Source organism: Callospermophilus lateralis, chromosome 2, assembly GCF_048772815.1.
Source record: "Callospermophilus lateralis isolate mCalLat2 chromosome 2, mCalLat2.hap1, whole genome shotgun sequence".
NCBI lineage: Eukaryota > Metazoa > Chordata > Mammalia > Rodentia > Sciuridae > Callospermophilus > Callospermophilus lateralis.
Genome location: NC_135306.1, coordinates 80,811,737 through 80,827,065, shown reverse-complemented (window position 1 = coordinate 80,827,065; position 15,329 = coordinate 80,811,737). Strand labels below are relative to the sequence as shown.

General features: G+C 37.4%; 1 protein-coding gene across 1 annotated transcript in view; it reads left to right on the top strand.

Moving 5' to 3' along the window:
* The window catches only part of Rasef (RAS and EF-hand domain containing), a 66,340-nt gene that overhangs the window by 11,137 nt on the left and 39,874 nt on the right, over positions 1-15,329 (top strand). The window contains exon 2 of the mRNA XM_076843505.1: positions 14,868-15,014. Within this exon, the coding sequence (XP_076699620.1) occupies positions 14,868-15,014 (147 nt within the window). The remainder of the gene's footprint in view (positions 1-14,867; positions 15,015-15,329) is intronic.

Sequence of the window (15,329 nt, the reverse complement as noted above, 5' to 3'; positions counted from 1 at the left end):
CAGCATCCAGGGGGAACCAGGACAATTCACCACACTGCGGAGCCCCCCCGAAAGTCCCCTTCCAATCAGCTTAGCTCCTTTCCTCCAGGGCAGTCATTATTGTTTGCCTACTTTTTTTACTTCATATACATAGATTCCTAAAGTGTATTTGGCATATTTCACTCATCCTTATATTTGTGAACTTGTAGTCTTTTTATTTGCACTGCAATAGAGTGTTCTGTGTGGAGATACCACAATTTACTTATCCACTTGATTTATTAATAGCCATTGGGTAATTTCCATTTTGTGCTTATTATATGCAGTTGCAACTAGCAGTCTAACACATCTCTTTTGTAAGTGTGTGGTTGTATACAGTGAATGCATTGCTCAAAATAATTATTTGCAAAATCACTTAATCTTTCTTCCCTAACTCAGGGTGATGGTTATGAAGTCTGGTTTTACCCAGGGCTGTGATATAGGGATATCCCTGGGATTTGTGAACATAGGGGTTTAACTTGGCCTTGTGAGTTCCTGTGTTTTCTCTTCATGCTCTCAGGCTGCAAGCTGATGTTTCACAATTTGGTATGTCCTTCCTTCCTTTTTAAATTAATTCTTATCTTTATCTGTTGAAGATTTGGGAAACAATTATCAAATACCTCAGAATTGTGTTTTAAAACATCTGTTTGAAGCAGGTTATTTCTATACCAAGCAGGGGTGCAGTAGAGGCTGGGTTTTGTTTATTTTTGTCCTGACTTTCAGCCTTCTTTTGAAGGTTTTATGGTATCAGATACCTGAATTTCAGATAGCTGGAGTGCTACCATTATTTTGAAATAATTATTATTTGCATTTTAATTTCTTTTCCATTTTTATTTATACTTAACCCCCTTTTCCAATTTTGTTTATATTGAAAATTTCCCAAATAAACACTGTAGTTCCAAATTGCCCTTGTTGAAATTATGCCACTTGGAAAGATAAGCACAAAACATAGGTTTGTGTTTTTATAAATACAGGAAACAGGGAGGCATCTAGACATGAGAGGGCATGACTCAAGCTGACATGAATTCATGGGAGTCTGTCACCCTGTATCTTGGATCATCAGCCATGGAATTATTATTTTAATCTTTTCTTTTAATTTTGGGAAATGCTTAAAAAGCTATATGTGGAAGTAGATAAATACTACTGCTTTGTGGGATTCGCCTTGTTCACTCAGGTGAATTACTGTAATAACTTTTTTTATAGTTCTCTCTTTAGTATTTTGATTTAAAGCAACCATTAAGCATTTATTTCCATTTCATTTAGTAGCATTTGTACCAATTTTACTGCCCAGAGGGTATAATATCTGAGCAGGTGAGAGAGGAATACAGCTCTGATCACAGGGAAGGGAACTAAAATCAATGGAATGTTAAAGGTTTGGGATGAAGAATATAAGTTGAGATAAATGTAAACAAACAGACCACACAATAGTTTTTTTCTTATCAGATGACCAGAGAGTTTAGATAATGGCTCAATTAAGGAAGAACTGGTGTCCATTCTTTTCTTGACAGTTGAAGTTGAAGGTTGAAGGACAGATTCCTTCAGCAGATACATTTTGCAAATTGAAAGGTTGTTTGCTCTTTTAGTGAGGGGCGGCTCAGGGAGCTTCAAAGTGGATCTGTTTTCAGGATAACCGATCCTTATATAATGTAAAAAAGTCAGATTTTAATAAGATTTTTTGAATATCACCCCTCTACATAAAATCAAATGGAAAAGCAGTTAATCTTTTTAAAATTAATTTATTTATTTTAATTAGGTATATATGACAGCAGTACAGCAGTTAAACTTTTTACCATGATGCAGGGTAAGCAGTGGAGTGGACAGAGGATGGGAAGTGGGAGGTGTCTCAGGAAGTTGTCAGCCTCCTGGAAGATGTAGCTCAGCCACCACTGAGTGATTCCAGGGGCCCTTTCTAAAGGTCCAAACTGTTGAAATGTCAAATTAGAGATGTCAATAGCATTTTATTTCAAAGGGGAAATGTTTTCAAAAAAAATTGTAAGAACATCTTTACAACTAAATTTGCTTTGGATTTGATATTTCTAGTCTACTTTTCCATCTTTGTATAAAACAGACTGAATAACTTACTGATTTGTCTTTGTGTTTGATAGGTAGCAAGGTAGGTAGATAGAAATCAATGGTTCTTAAAGAGAAAAATAGGTGATAAATTTTTTGACACATCTTTCTGGACGGCAACTAATTAAACAGTATCATGTATACAAAAGGTTATAGGCTATAAATTTAATCAGCTAAATAAGGGAGCCCTATCCATAGATTTTCCTTTCAAATGGAGACATTTGAAATCATAATTACAGAGTTTCAGAAGTAAATTTATGCTCATCATTTAATCTCTAGTTCCTCAGTGTCTTTCTAGATTCAGGCATAGTTTTCAATTAATTCCAGTCTGCTAAGATCTTCAAAAGATGAAGGTAATTTTTATAACTCTTTGTTATGGAGTGATTTGATTAGTTTTTCAACTGATTTTTTTTTTTTAGCAAAATATAATGAAAGCTTAGAGAACTAGTTATGAGAAACACAAGGCTTGTAGGATGACTAGCTGAGTAGTTCTTCAAGGTGTAAACATTTCCAAACCCCAAATGATGATAGGCCACAAAGATAGAAGAAAGTGACTCTTACAAAATGTTTAGTTCATGTTATGGTTTGGATATTGAGGTGTCCCCAGGAAAGCACAAGAGTTAGGTAACGCTGGAATGTTTAGAGTTGAAATGATTAGATTCTGGGAGCTATAAGTCTATCTGTAGATTATTTCAGTTCATGCATTAATGATTTGAATGGATTCCTGGATGGTGACTGCGGGAAGGTGGGGAGTGGCTGGAGGAAGCAGGTCACAGGTGTGTACCCTCGGGGATTTTATTTTGTCCCTGGCTCTTCACTTTCTGTTTCTTGGCTTCCATGAACTGAGCAGCTTTCCCCTGCCACATCCTTCCACCATGATGTCCTCTCTCACCTTGTGCCCAAAGCAATGGAGCCAGCTGACCATGGACTAACCCTGTGAAACCAGGAGCCCCAATCAACTTTTCCTTCTCTAAGTTGTTTCTTTCAGGCATTTCACTCAGTGATGAAAAACTGACTAACATAGTTTATATACTGTTACTGTGTGTACAAAGATATTAAAAAATTTGACAGAACTTTAATTTCAGTTGGCAGAAATAAGATTTGTTTGAATGTAGTTATATGTACCACTGTTCTCCACAGATTTCTTTTTAAATTAATTCTTATGTTAATTATACATATTAGGGGTAGAATGTGACAATTCTATATATAGACAGTATGTAATAATCAAGTCAGGGTAGTTAACATTTCCATTTCCTTAAGCTTTAAACATTTTTAAATTAACACATAATAATTGTACATATCTATGGGATAGAGTATGATGTTTCAATACATGCATGTAATATGTATTGATTAAATCAGGATAATTAACATCTTCTACTTTGTGTTTGGTGTTAGTTATTCATAAAATACATGTAGGATGTTGCAAGCTCTAACCACCCTATTTGCCGTAGACCACTGGAACTTGTTACTTAGATCTAGCTATGTGGTTCCTGTTACCTAACCTCCCCTTAACCCTCCCTCCTTTGCACACCCTTCCTGGCCTATATGTGATGCTGTACTATTCACAGTAGCAGGGAATCATAGAGCCCATAAGTAGCTGGTTGGATAAAGAAAATGTGGTATATCTACATAGTAGAATAATATTACTCAGCCATAAAGCAAATGAAATCCTGTCATTTGGAAAATGAATAGAACTGGAGGACATTATGTTAAATATAAACTAAGTCAGATGCAGAAATACTGCATGTTTCCTCCTAGATTTCTCAATTCAATAAAAATATAATTCGAACCACAATGCTTTATTATTTTATTTTGCTTGAATTTATAATAGCCTTTGTAATAAGGTTGCATGTTTTACCTTTAACAGAATGAACTTCTGAACGCTTTACTTTGATTCTATGCAGAGGATGGAAAAAAACAAATTATGATTAAAATTAATACAGCTGATTCTTTTTGAAGAATCTCATTCCACTGATATAAAACTAAGCTCATTTATTTTGGGGAAGTTTTGTCTGTTAATGGAAACAACATAATAACTATTGCTTTACTCTTTGTGCTAGTGAGAAAAAGTTGGAATAAAAAAGATGTAGAATTAATTTAGAATAATAGTCCCTTTGCCTGAGGGAAAAGGCATGCTTCAGGGTGGTGTTTAAATGAACCTTTTGCAGTTTCATGAGTCAAACTGCAAACTTTACAGTTTTCTGGAAGACCCAGTTGCTGATGCTTCTTCAGGAAATATGTGTCTCTGTTTTTTTGTGTAGTTAATGTGTATCACTGTGGTATAGCATCATGGAGGATAAATATTGACAAGCTATTTTTTAAAATAAGCTTAAGTGTTTTAGAATGGTTTGGGTTTTAAAGAAAAATTGGACTGGTAATGCAAAGTTCCCATGTAACCTATTCTTACCCTCTTTTATTATTTGTATCTTGCTTTGGTGCAGTGCATTTGTTACAATTAATGAAGTATATGATATGATTAACCAAAATCCATAGTTTTTCTGATTTCTTCAATTTTTCTAAATGTTCTTTGTGTGCTCCATCATCCCATCCAGGACACCACTTTGCATTTAGTTGTCATGCCTTCTTAGGCACCTCATTTATGATGTTAACACATATTTTGAGCAATTATTCATTTATTAACTTTTCTGAGGAAAATAAATTTAGTAATATAACTTTTTATTAACAAACAGACTTGTTTTGTTTGTGTTTTTTGAGATCTTTGCTGTCAAAAGGGTTTATTACATAATATAAAAGTGTTACCATCCAATAAAATAGTAGTTATAGGTTTAGATTATATGAAAAATCGTTCAATCACTGTAGCAAGAACCATTTTATTATTCTGTATTTCTCAGTGTCAGGACTGCCCAGTGTCTGTTTTCTGTACCTATTTTGTTGAGCATTATGCCTGTAATTCCCAAGTTCTTACTGATTTGGCTGAATGACCACTGAGCAATGTTGCCCATCTTACAGGAAGCAGGATAGTTGGCTGGCTACCCTGGTGTCCAGCAGAGAAAAGTACCTGCAGTCTTTCTCCACCACCATCTGAGCCCTGAAAGAGTTAACTGTTTCCAGCTACTTTTGCCTAAGCTTAATTTACTTTATCAGTGAGTATTCTGTTTCCTGTTCCTAAAAGGGAGTCTTAGTTGCATTCTACCTAGAAAGGGTCAGGAAAGAAAAGATAGGTTTATCACTAATTATCTTCTGAGTTAGCCACGTGTGAATGAGAGATCTTTTTTCTGCGTGGATGTCTCACACACCACCAGATTAAAGTGGAGATCCACAAATTCATCCCAGCTTATTTGAATGCAACCTTGATAACTTTAAATGTTCAGTTAATGTATGGCTTAATCATTGTTGATAGTGGTTAATGCAACTTTTTGATTTAGAAAGGGAAAATTCTGGATAAATACAAAAGTGACCAGGACGTAGGACAACAAGCATAAACTGGGACTATCTCCAGGAAACCTGGGAAGGTGAATGATGTCATCTAAAAGTAAATTTTGCATAGAGACTGATACTACGTGCTTAATTTTTCTTCAGTGCCATATTTTCCAAAATAGAAGTTTTCAGTAAACAATGACTGTTGTAACACCAAATTATACTAACATTATGAGACTGATTATGTCTACATTTAATTTGACTCAAAGTAAGTTGATATATAAGAAATACTGGGAGAGTAAAGGTGTTTTGCAAATAAGTACTCTTAAATGAAGAGGTACATTTCATATATATATATATGTACACATCTAGAGTACATTAATAATGTGATATCTACAAAATTAACTTCTGTATGTGAAAAAAAATTCACGATGTAAACAAAAGCCTTTTTTCCTGAGCATAGAAGGGTGAGATCTCAATTGCTCCATCTCCAATCCTGTACTGAGGGACTTACATTAAAAGATCTTAACTAGGATATGCAAAGCAAGGGACATTTGGCTCTCTGCCAATTGTGTAAATAAAGTTTTATTGGAACACAGCCATACGTAATCCACGTATTTATTTTCTGGGGCTGCATTCAACCTACAATGATAGAGCTAGGTAGTCATATCAGAGATCACCAGGCCCTGCAAAGACTAAAATGTTTCCTATTTCGTGCTTAAAAGAAAGTATTTACCCTGGTTGTAACCGTTGCAGACCTTGGATATGACCCTATTCTCATTATTCCAGAGCAGTGGTGCTCAGAAGACATTTCTGTCCATGGGACTTCTACACCATAAGGAGACAACCACCTACTTTTCTCCAACTCAGCTGGGTAGAATCAAGAGTAATAACAGATCATAGCAGTGACTAATACCTTTTGATTATCTACAGCAAGCCAAGGTGTTATATCCAGTGTACTTTAGGAGTGGTCTATCTTCAAAACAACCCTAAGAGTTAGGGTTCTGTTCTTAGACCTACTGTAAGGTTGAGGAAACTGAAGCACAAGAGGGTTAAGGGTTTTGTCCTGGGTCATGAAACTAGGATTTGGTGAAGGGAGCATTTGAATCTGGCCATTGTGCACATCCTGTACCATTCATTCATGACTTCAGAAACCCTCAGGTCTTTTGAGCACAATGTCTCTTGTTGTTTCTCTTTTCCTGCCTCAGTTGGCAAACTATCCATAACTAAATGTCTGTGATTTTAAATAGAAAGCAATTTGCAACCTGAATTGTTCCTAGCCTTTGAGTGAATCTAGTTAATTCATCTTCCAGGAACTTTTCATTTTAAAACCTTTTGGGGATTGTTATCCAGATAAAATACTGAGACATTTTTCAGGGTGACACAATGTGGAAAGAATTTCATCTGCAGGAGATGTAATTGGGCAGAGGGACCTGGATGAAGCTTTGGTGATTTATTACCTGAACTAATTTCTCATCTGATCGAGCAACAGCCTGTTCAGAGGCCTGGAAAGTCCAGGCCATTGGACCAACTTGTCTTCCCAGGACTGCTGACTGAGGACCAGGTAGAGGAGACCCTTGAGTATTGTCTATAGAATGGAGAACCAGCTAACCATTCTATAACTGAGTTATTAAAGGAAAAGACCTATTGCAAGAACACAGATGGGGACCATTTCCAGGCACAGGGACCTGGACATGGGGGCTGAGTGGGCCGAGGCACATTCTGTCTAAAAAGCAAAATTGGAGCTGAAGAAGGAGAGTTAATATTCTCCTCCTCTAGCAATTGGCTGCATCTGGACATTGAGACCTATTTTCTGGCTAATGGGAATTTATTCCAGGAGTAAGTATACTATATAATAAAAGCACATCTTAAATGAGTAATTTGTATGGAGGGAAAAGGATAAGTCTTTGCACTTACTGACAGTGTGGTTTATTCAGGGAATCTAAAAGGGTCATTATTCTTAACCCCAAAGCAAGAAGTAATTATACTATCAGATTTTAATTGTCTGTAATTCTACCTATTTTGTAGTACAGTAGAAGCTGGTGAAAACCCCTGAAGTCCCACATCTCTGGATTAAGTGAGAATGCCCTTAGATTTATTTCTATCTCTACAGATTTGTTTCAGAATCCTTTCCTTAATTATCCGCATCAGCCAAAGCTGTGTGAAGATGGAATAGTTAAGGTGCAAACTGGATCATGTCATTTCTTTAAGTTTTTTGATGCTTCCCATCCTCTCAGAACAGCCTAACTCCCTCTGGTTTTTTGTTTGTTAGTTTGTTTATTCTTTTTAGATATACATGACAATAGAGTGTATTTTGACGTATTATACATACATGGAGTATAATGTAGTCTAATTAGGATCCCATTTTTGTGGTTGTACATGATGTGGAGTTATATTAGTTGTGTATTCATATATGTATTCATATATTCGACTGTCTTTCCTATTCCCATGCCCCCTCCCTTCCCTTCATTCCCCTTTGTCTACTCCAATTAACTTCTATCCACCCCTCTTATTGTGTATTCGCATCCACATATCAGAGAGAACATTCATTTTTGGATTTTTTTTTTCACTAGTGCTTACAGTCCCTATACACTCCTCTGGTTCCTGCTGACATCTGCAGCCCCACCTGATGTAGAACTCTCTTTGCCTGTGATTGTCGGTGCTGGCCACACCCATCCTACCTTCTTCCTGCTTTTCACCTGGTTGATTTCTACACATGCTCCAGGTCATCCCTGGTGGTCTTAGTTCCTCTATTCTGTGCTATCAACAAAGCATCTTAATCTTCACAGAACTTTTCCATCATGTATAAGCTTTATGTCAGAAGGAACTCAGTCTGATTATAGCATCTTATTTCCAGGATTTCACATGATGCCTCTTGAATGGCATGGATATTCTCATTGCTTGTACTCAGATATTAGAGCATCAGTTCTCTTGTGCCATGCCTTAGTTTAGAATGATGAAGACACTGGCATTTAATACTGTTCACTTTTGTTCATAAACCCTGCTTTGGGGTTTAGGTCTATATAACATGTAGCTTGGATAAATAGTTTAGCTCTCTATTTCAATGCTTAAGCAGCAAGACTTGGCATCTGATAACCATTTTATTTTTCCTAGAAACTCTCTGGGTCACTGTGTTCCTTAGTGTGGAGTGGTATTGTCTGCATTTGACTGTTTCTCAGGAATGTCCTGAGACCAGAAATATCCCGGCATTCTAAAATACCAGCCTCACTGTATTGCAGATACATAAACATAAATATATATGGGCTCTAAGTAAAATGTTAATCTTAGCAAAAAAATGTGTGAAGATTTTTATATATCTTAAGTTTGCTTTTTTTTCTTTAAGTCTTTAAGTACATCTGATTTCCCTCTCAACCTCAGTGGTAATGTTTGCAAATGCTTATTTCTCAGGGATTGTTTTTAAAAATTTTAAGTTGTGAATTTTTTCATTAGTATTTAGGCATTATTGCTGTCTTTTATATAAATTATCTTGTACTTTATTAAACAAGAAGATGACTAGGCTCAGATTTTAAGCATCTAAAATTGGTAGGTAATTCAGGGTGGATTTTTTTCTGACTTTCCTTTGATTTCCTCAGGTATAATTTAGGTTTTTGGTATTGGAGGCTCTCTTAGTGCGCTCGCTCTCTCTCTCTCTCTCTCTCTCTCTCTCTCTCTCTCTTGACTGATTCATTTGACTTGACCTTTAATTCTTACCTAGTATTTGTCAAGCCCACTTCTAGCAGGTCTCCCTGGTATCTGTGAGTCCAAGTGTAATCGCCTTACATGAGGCTGGATGTTCATGAATGGAAGGTGTGTTCAAGCCTCTTCACTACCTGGCACCTTTCTCGACACTCACATGCACCAAACTGGGTCAGATCCAGAAGGAAATAGAATTGTGTGTACAGCCATTGTGTGACTGCTGCTTGTTTAACCTTTGACGTCAGGAGCAAAGATGTCATGAGAAGCTAGTGACTACTGTACTGTCCAGTGAAAGATTATCTTGACACCAAGCAGTGCTGCCTGGGCTGTTGAGTCCAAGAATCCACAGGGGTTTAGCTGCCTGTGCAGGGCACAGCATTGAAGTACCATATAGTGTTTTCCCTGAAGACCTTGAAGTAAAACAAATAATATCTTAATTTCAGTTATGCTTTCATTATTTCAAGGAGTTCATTTGTAATGTGGGTAGACCTTAAGCAATAAGACAAGTCCTCCTTTGAAGTAGTTTTTAAAAACCTGGTATATGACATTTTATTAAATGGTGGTATGTACTTAGGACTCTAGGAAACCAGTTCATCACTTGATTTGGGCATGAAGAGCTACTTCCTCCTTAGAAGGCCAAATTCTGGAGCTAGGTGGACTGAGTTGGAATCCTAGCTCTGCTGTCTCTGCCTCAGTGAAACACTGGTGAAAACTTCTTGCGCTTATCCTGAGATATGTATTATAAGTGAATAATACATGTAAATATTTAAATCAGTACCTACACTGCATATATAAGGTGCCCAGTAAATGTCTGCTTCAGAATATAAATGCTTCAGACTAGTCTTTATGCCCTCTTAAAGAGAGTGGATGGTGGTGGTAAAGATTTACCTTGGTCATAAAAGTTTTATTACTTGGTTAATATGAAGCTATCAAGTAAGGAGATCCAAAAGTATATTCATTTGGAAGAGGGTGGTAAAATATTCAAAAAGGAAACCATCATGCCAACTCTAAGCTAACCGACTATAACAAAGGAGTTCCAAGTCTAAGTGGCTTCATATAATACAAACTTCTTTTTCTCTTATGTGTAGGACAGATTAATGTGGTTAGGCAAGACTGTGTGGTTTCCTTCAATAAGGTGACTCTGGGATCCAAGCATGTTACATTATGTGATTTTCCCATATTGGAGTTCCTCAGTTGCTCTATGAGGACAAGGATGAGGAAGAAAAGGGTAGGAGCCAGGAGAAAGAGAGAGTGGGGAGGGGCAGGGAGGGGGCAGGGATGGAGAAAGGGAGGGAGGGAGAAACAGAGACAGACACTATATTTCTTCTGCTGCCCTGTTCCCTATCAATGGTCCAACATGGCTGCAACCTACACACCAGGGGTTTTGGGAAATCCAGTTTCCCTGAATTCCAGTTTCCCTAAATTCCCTGCAATAAGAAGCAGAATAGATGAGTATCCAGCAATTCTGGCACCAAGAGTTAGCCATACAGCATATTTTCTATTAGAGAAAGACATTTTTTAAAATAACCTATTTATATACTTCAGTGTAAACTGTTCTTGAAATTCTGTAATGCTAGGACCAGCAGATGACCTAAGAGAATTTATGAGTCATTATGTTTTCTTTTCATTTTAGAAATTTGTAGAAAATAAGGGAATCTACTGAGACGTCTACTTCTGAGCATTTCATTTTTGTTCAGTTAGCCAGAAAACAAGGACTCCAGAGGACAGTTTCTTAGTGGTTTAGTCCCTGGCAATTGAGTTTCTATTACACAGAAAGTTTTTAGGTTTTTTATCCTGCCCTTGTTTAGTAAATGACAAAGGCAAAGAAGTCAATGATCTTGTTATACCCTGAGATTACATGAGATAATCTCAGAAGTAGAGTTTTTTTTTTTTTTTTTTAACTGCTCTTAGAACCAGTATTTGTCCTTAGCTCTGATGGAAGAGGAGATGGCAGCTTTCTCTGTTTTAAATCACTAAATAAAGTGACTTACTCCTCCAGGTTTATTAATGCTATTTTACTTGAGCAGTTAGTTCTTTTGAATCATAATTAGTCTCTGCACAGAGTTGGTAGACCTTGAGGGGCCATGTTTAAGGTTCAGGGTTAATATGTACATGGTGTTTTGCGGTGTTTCATAGTTCTTTGCATTGATTTTTGAATATTGCTTTTCTTTTGCCAAAGTTGAAATGTTTAGCACATTTAGGAAGCAATAGGTCATAGTTGATTGTGTAGTCTCCAGCATGAGGCTGAGTTTGAATTCTACCTCTGCTTCTCAATCACTAAATGACCTTGGACTCTATGGGCTGCCTAGGAGTAGTGGTAACAAACATGGTAGACTGGAGTGATTGAACAACAAAAATGTATTCTCTCATGATTTTGGATACTGTAATTCTGAAATAAGGTGTCATCAGGGTTAGTTACTTCTGAGGCTTCTTTCCTTGGCTCATAGATGACTTCTTCCCCTGCATCTTCACATGGTTTTCCTCCTGTATATGTCTGTGTCCAAAACTCCTCTTTTTATAAGGTCACTAATAAGAATAGATCAGAACTCACCTGAATTACCTCGTGTTAATTCACTTACTTTAAAGACCCTGTTTCCAAATATAATTGCATTCTGAGATACGGAGGGTTGGGACTTCAACATATAAATTTGGGGGGTATGGGACCCAAATCAGATCATAACTGGCCCTCAGTCTGCCTGATCTGCAAAATGGGTTAATAAAAGTACTTCACAGGATTGTTTTGTGTGTTCAGAGAAGATGCATACAAATTGCTTAGTACAATACCTGAAATCTGTTGAGCATTCACTAAATTGTACTATAATCATAATTTTTTTTAATCTAACAGTATCATCTCTACCAGTTGGGAGATGGTTTTGTGCCTAACTTTTCAATTACTAAAGCTTGAGATTATCATTGTCTTTCTTGTGCCCCCATAGAATCTGAACAGGCTGCCTTCAACAGAGTAATAGGACAAATGTCCAGGGAACATGGATTGAGTGAATAGGTATGAATTTGTGTTCAGAATTTCTGAGTGGCCTTCTGTGGATATCACTTTGGTGTCATTAGACTGTGGAAAGCTCTTAGGCATCCTGGTTTCTGTAGTGGCCTGTCCCATGGCTCTACCAGATCAAGATAAGTAGTCTCTCCACATTAGGAGCAGGGGACAGAAAGCTTTTTGCATTGTTGGAGGTAACATAAAAGTGTTAGATCATAAAGCATAAGAATTATCCAAGCACTGAAGGTGATTTTTTTTTTTTTTTTGGTTGAACTAGGGGCACTCGACCACTGAGCCACACTCCCAGCCCTATTTTGTATTTTACTTAAAGACAGGGTCTCACTGGGTTGCTTAGCACTTTACTTTTGCTGAGGCTGGCTTTGAACTCATAATCCTCCTGCCTCAGCCTTCTGAGCTGCTGGAATTACAAGTGTGGCTAGAGGTGACTTTTAAGTAATACAATATGTGAAAGTGTTTAGCTTTCCTGTGATTGTTAGCTATTCCTAACTTTTCTAGACTTGATGAAAATTTATAGAATTTTTTTCATACTAATATTGTTAGTCAGTTATTTCAGGCTCAAGGAATTGCCTGTATCTTAACTCCTTGGTATTTCTTCTTTCGACTGGTGTAAATGTTCTTTGCTGTAAAAACAAAACAAAACAAAACAAAGCGGTGCTACTGTCATGTCACAGTTGCAGCTTGTGTTAAATAACAGCAAGCATTGCTGTCTGTTAGTGTCAGAAGAAGGAAGATCAGATTGCATGGTCTCTGATGTAAGTTGGAAAGAAGGTGAACATGCAGCCCATCGATTAAGAAAAGCTTTGGATGTTGTGGTGTGTTGTTTTTGTTGTTGTGACCAAAATACCTGACCAGAACAACTTGGAGGATGAAAATTTTATTTTGAGATCATGATTTCAGAGGTTCAGTCCATGGTTGGCTGATTCTATTCTTGTGGGACCCAGATTAGACAGAACATCAGGGTGGAAGGGCATGGTGGAGGAAAGCTGCTTACCTCGTGGTAGTCAGGAAGCAGAAAGAAGGTGAGAGGATCCAGAAACAATATGTATAATCCTCAAGGCACGCCCCCAGTGACTGACTTCTTCTAGCCATGCCCCACCTGTCTACAGTTACCACTCAGTAGTTCAGAGTATTTTATATTCCAATATTAATTCAAATAATATATTCAAATTATCAATCACATGGATTAATCCACTGATTAGATTATGACCCTCATGCATTAACATAGGAGCTTTTGGAGGATATCATCCAAACCATAACAGATGGGGACTAGTGTGGTTATTAAGTCATGGTGTCCACTGATAGCAGCTGATTATGTAGGCTTTATTAACTAAGAATATGGGGCACATTCCTCATAGATCATGCTCAACTCCACTTAGGGCATCAGCTCCTAAACTGAGTCAAGGGCACCCTAGTTTCACTCACCAGTTCCTTTATTCTCTATCATGTCAGCTACTGAATCTTGTCACTTTTTCTTTTGAAATGCCTCTGAAATTTTTTCTTGTAATAAAAAGTTATTTTATGACAAGTATGAGGACTGTCATATGTAAATACTGTAATACAATAAGAAATAGATACTTGGTCTTTGTCTCAGATTCCTAGCACAGAGTTCTAAAAACCCTTGGAATCTCCACAGTGATGAGTGTCTTTTGTCCTATAATGAGATTACTGCTAGCTCCAGGCCTCTATGTAGCTTCAGGGTGGAGCTGGTTATTCAGAAGACGCAAGGCATGATTAGAGAATTTGAATTTTCAGCCCCATTCCTGACTAGTAAGGAGAAAGGGGCTGAAGATTGAAGAAGAATAATCTCCACTAGAAGCCCTAACCAAAAGGTATGTAGAGTTTCTGGGCTGGTGAACCCATAGAGTGACTGAGTGGTGTGACTGGAGAGGGCATGGAAGTCCGCACCCTCCCCCAGTTCCTTCCCTCTGCACCCCTTCCATTTGGCTGTTTCCAAGTGTGTGCTTTATAATAAACCAGTAAGTAAGCCGTTTTCTTGAGTTCTGTGAGCCATTCTAGCAAATTCTTGAATAGGACCAAGGGGTCATGGGAACTGACTGGTTAGAAGTACAGGTGGCCACCTGGGGCTTGAGAATGGTATCTAATATGGGGCAGTCAACTATGGGTTGTGCCAACTCCAGGCAGTGTTGGAACTGAATGATATTGTTGGTGGCTGGAAAATTAGAGAATCGATTGGTGTGAGGAAAAAACCCATACATTTGCTGTCAGAAGCTTTGTGAGTAAAAATAGTGCAAGTAAACATGAAACTATGAATATGCATGAACTATTTTTTTCCTCACCATAAAATAATAGCTATATTCACTCTTGTGACTGCAAAAATTAAAACATGTCTTATTAGGGATTAATGAAATATGGAATTAGGTAATTGGTTTCCTGTTATCTGGCTTTTATATAAATTCATTTACTTTTCTATTTAAAACCGAAAACCTAAACCCAGCAGGGACAATAAACAAGTACCTTTTCTCAGTATTTTGCTCTTCTGCATTTCTACCACCTTCCTGTCCCTCCATCTTCTAATATGGAGAAAAACACAAGACCTCTCACTGCTGTGTTCCTTTAATCCTGTTGCTGCTTTTTCTTTCATTGTTGCTTTAGTTATGTTTTTATTTCCTAAAAGTATTCTGCAGATGTGCCTCTTGACCTTTTCATTGATTCATTTTAATTGTTTTGGCAGAAAAGAGCAAGTTAGCGTCCTATATCAAAACATCAACCTTGTGGAGCCAAGACTAATTCAGCCATATGAACATGTGATCAAGAACTTCATCCACGAGATCAAACTTCAAAGCACAGAAATGGAAAACCTGGCCATTGCTGTGAAGAGGTATGGAAGTTCATTCTAAGTGGCACTAAGGCTCCTCTAACTCATTCTCTGGCATGGGTAGCAAATGAACTGAATTGATATAGGCCATAAACAAGCCAGCACAGGGTAACTTGAGCCAGGCAGTGATTTATTGGATCAACCATCAATGTATCAGCAGGTCATTGTGATCCTATCATATCAACTGTTCAGGACCAATGATTCCATATGGAGCAATTCAGAGATTTGTCTTATCTTATCCAGCCCCTTGAAGTACACAGAGAATTTCATCCAGATAGGTAGGCAGGACTCCATTTGAAGCCTGGCTTTATTACAGAT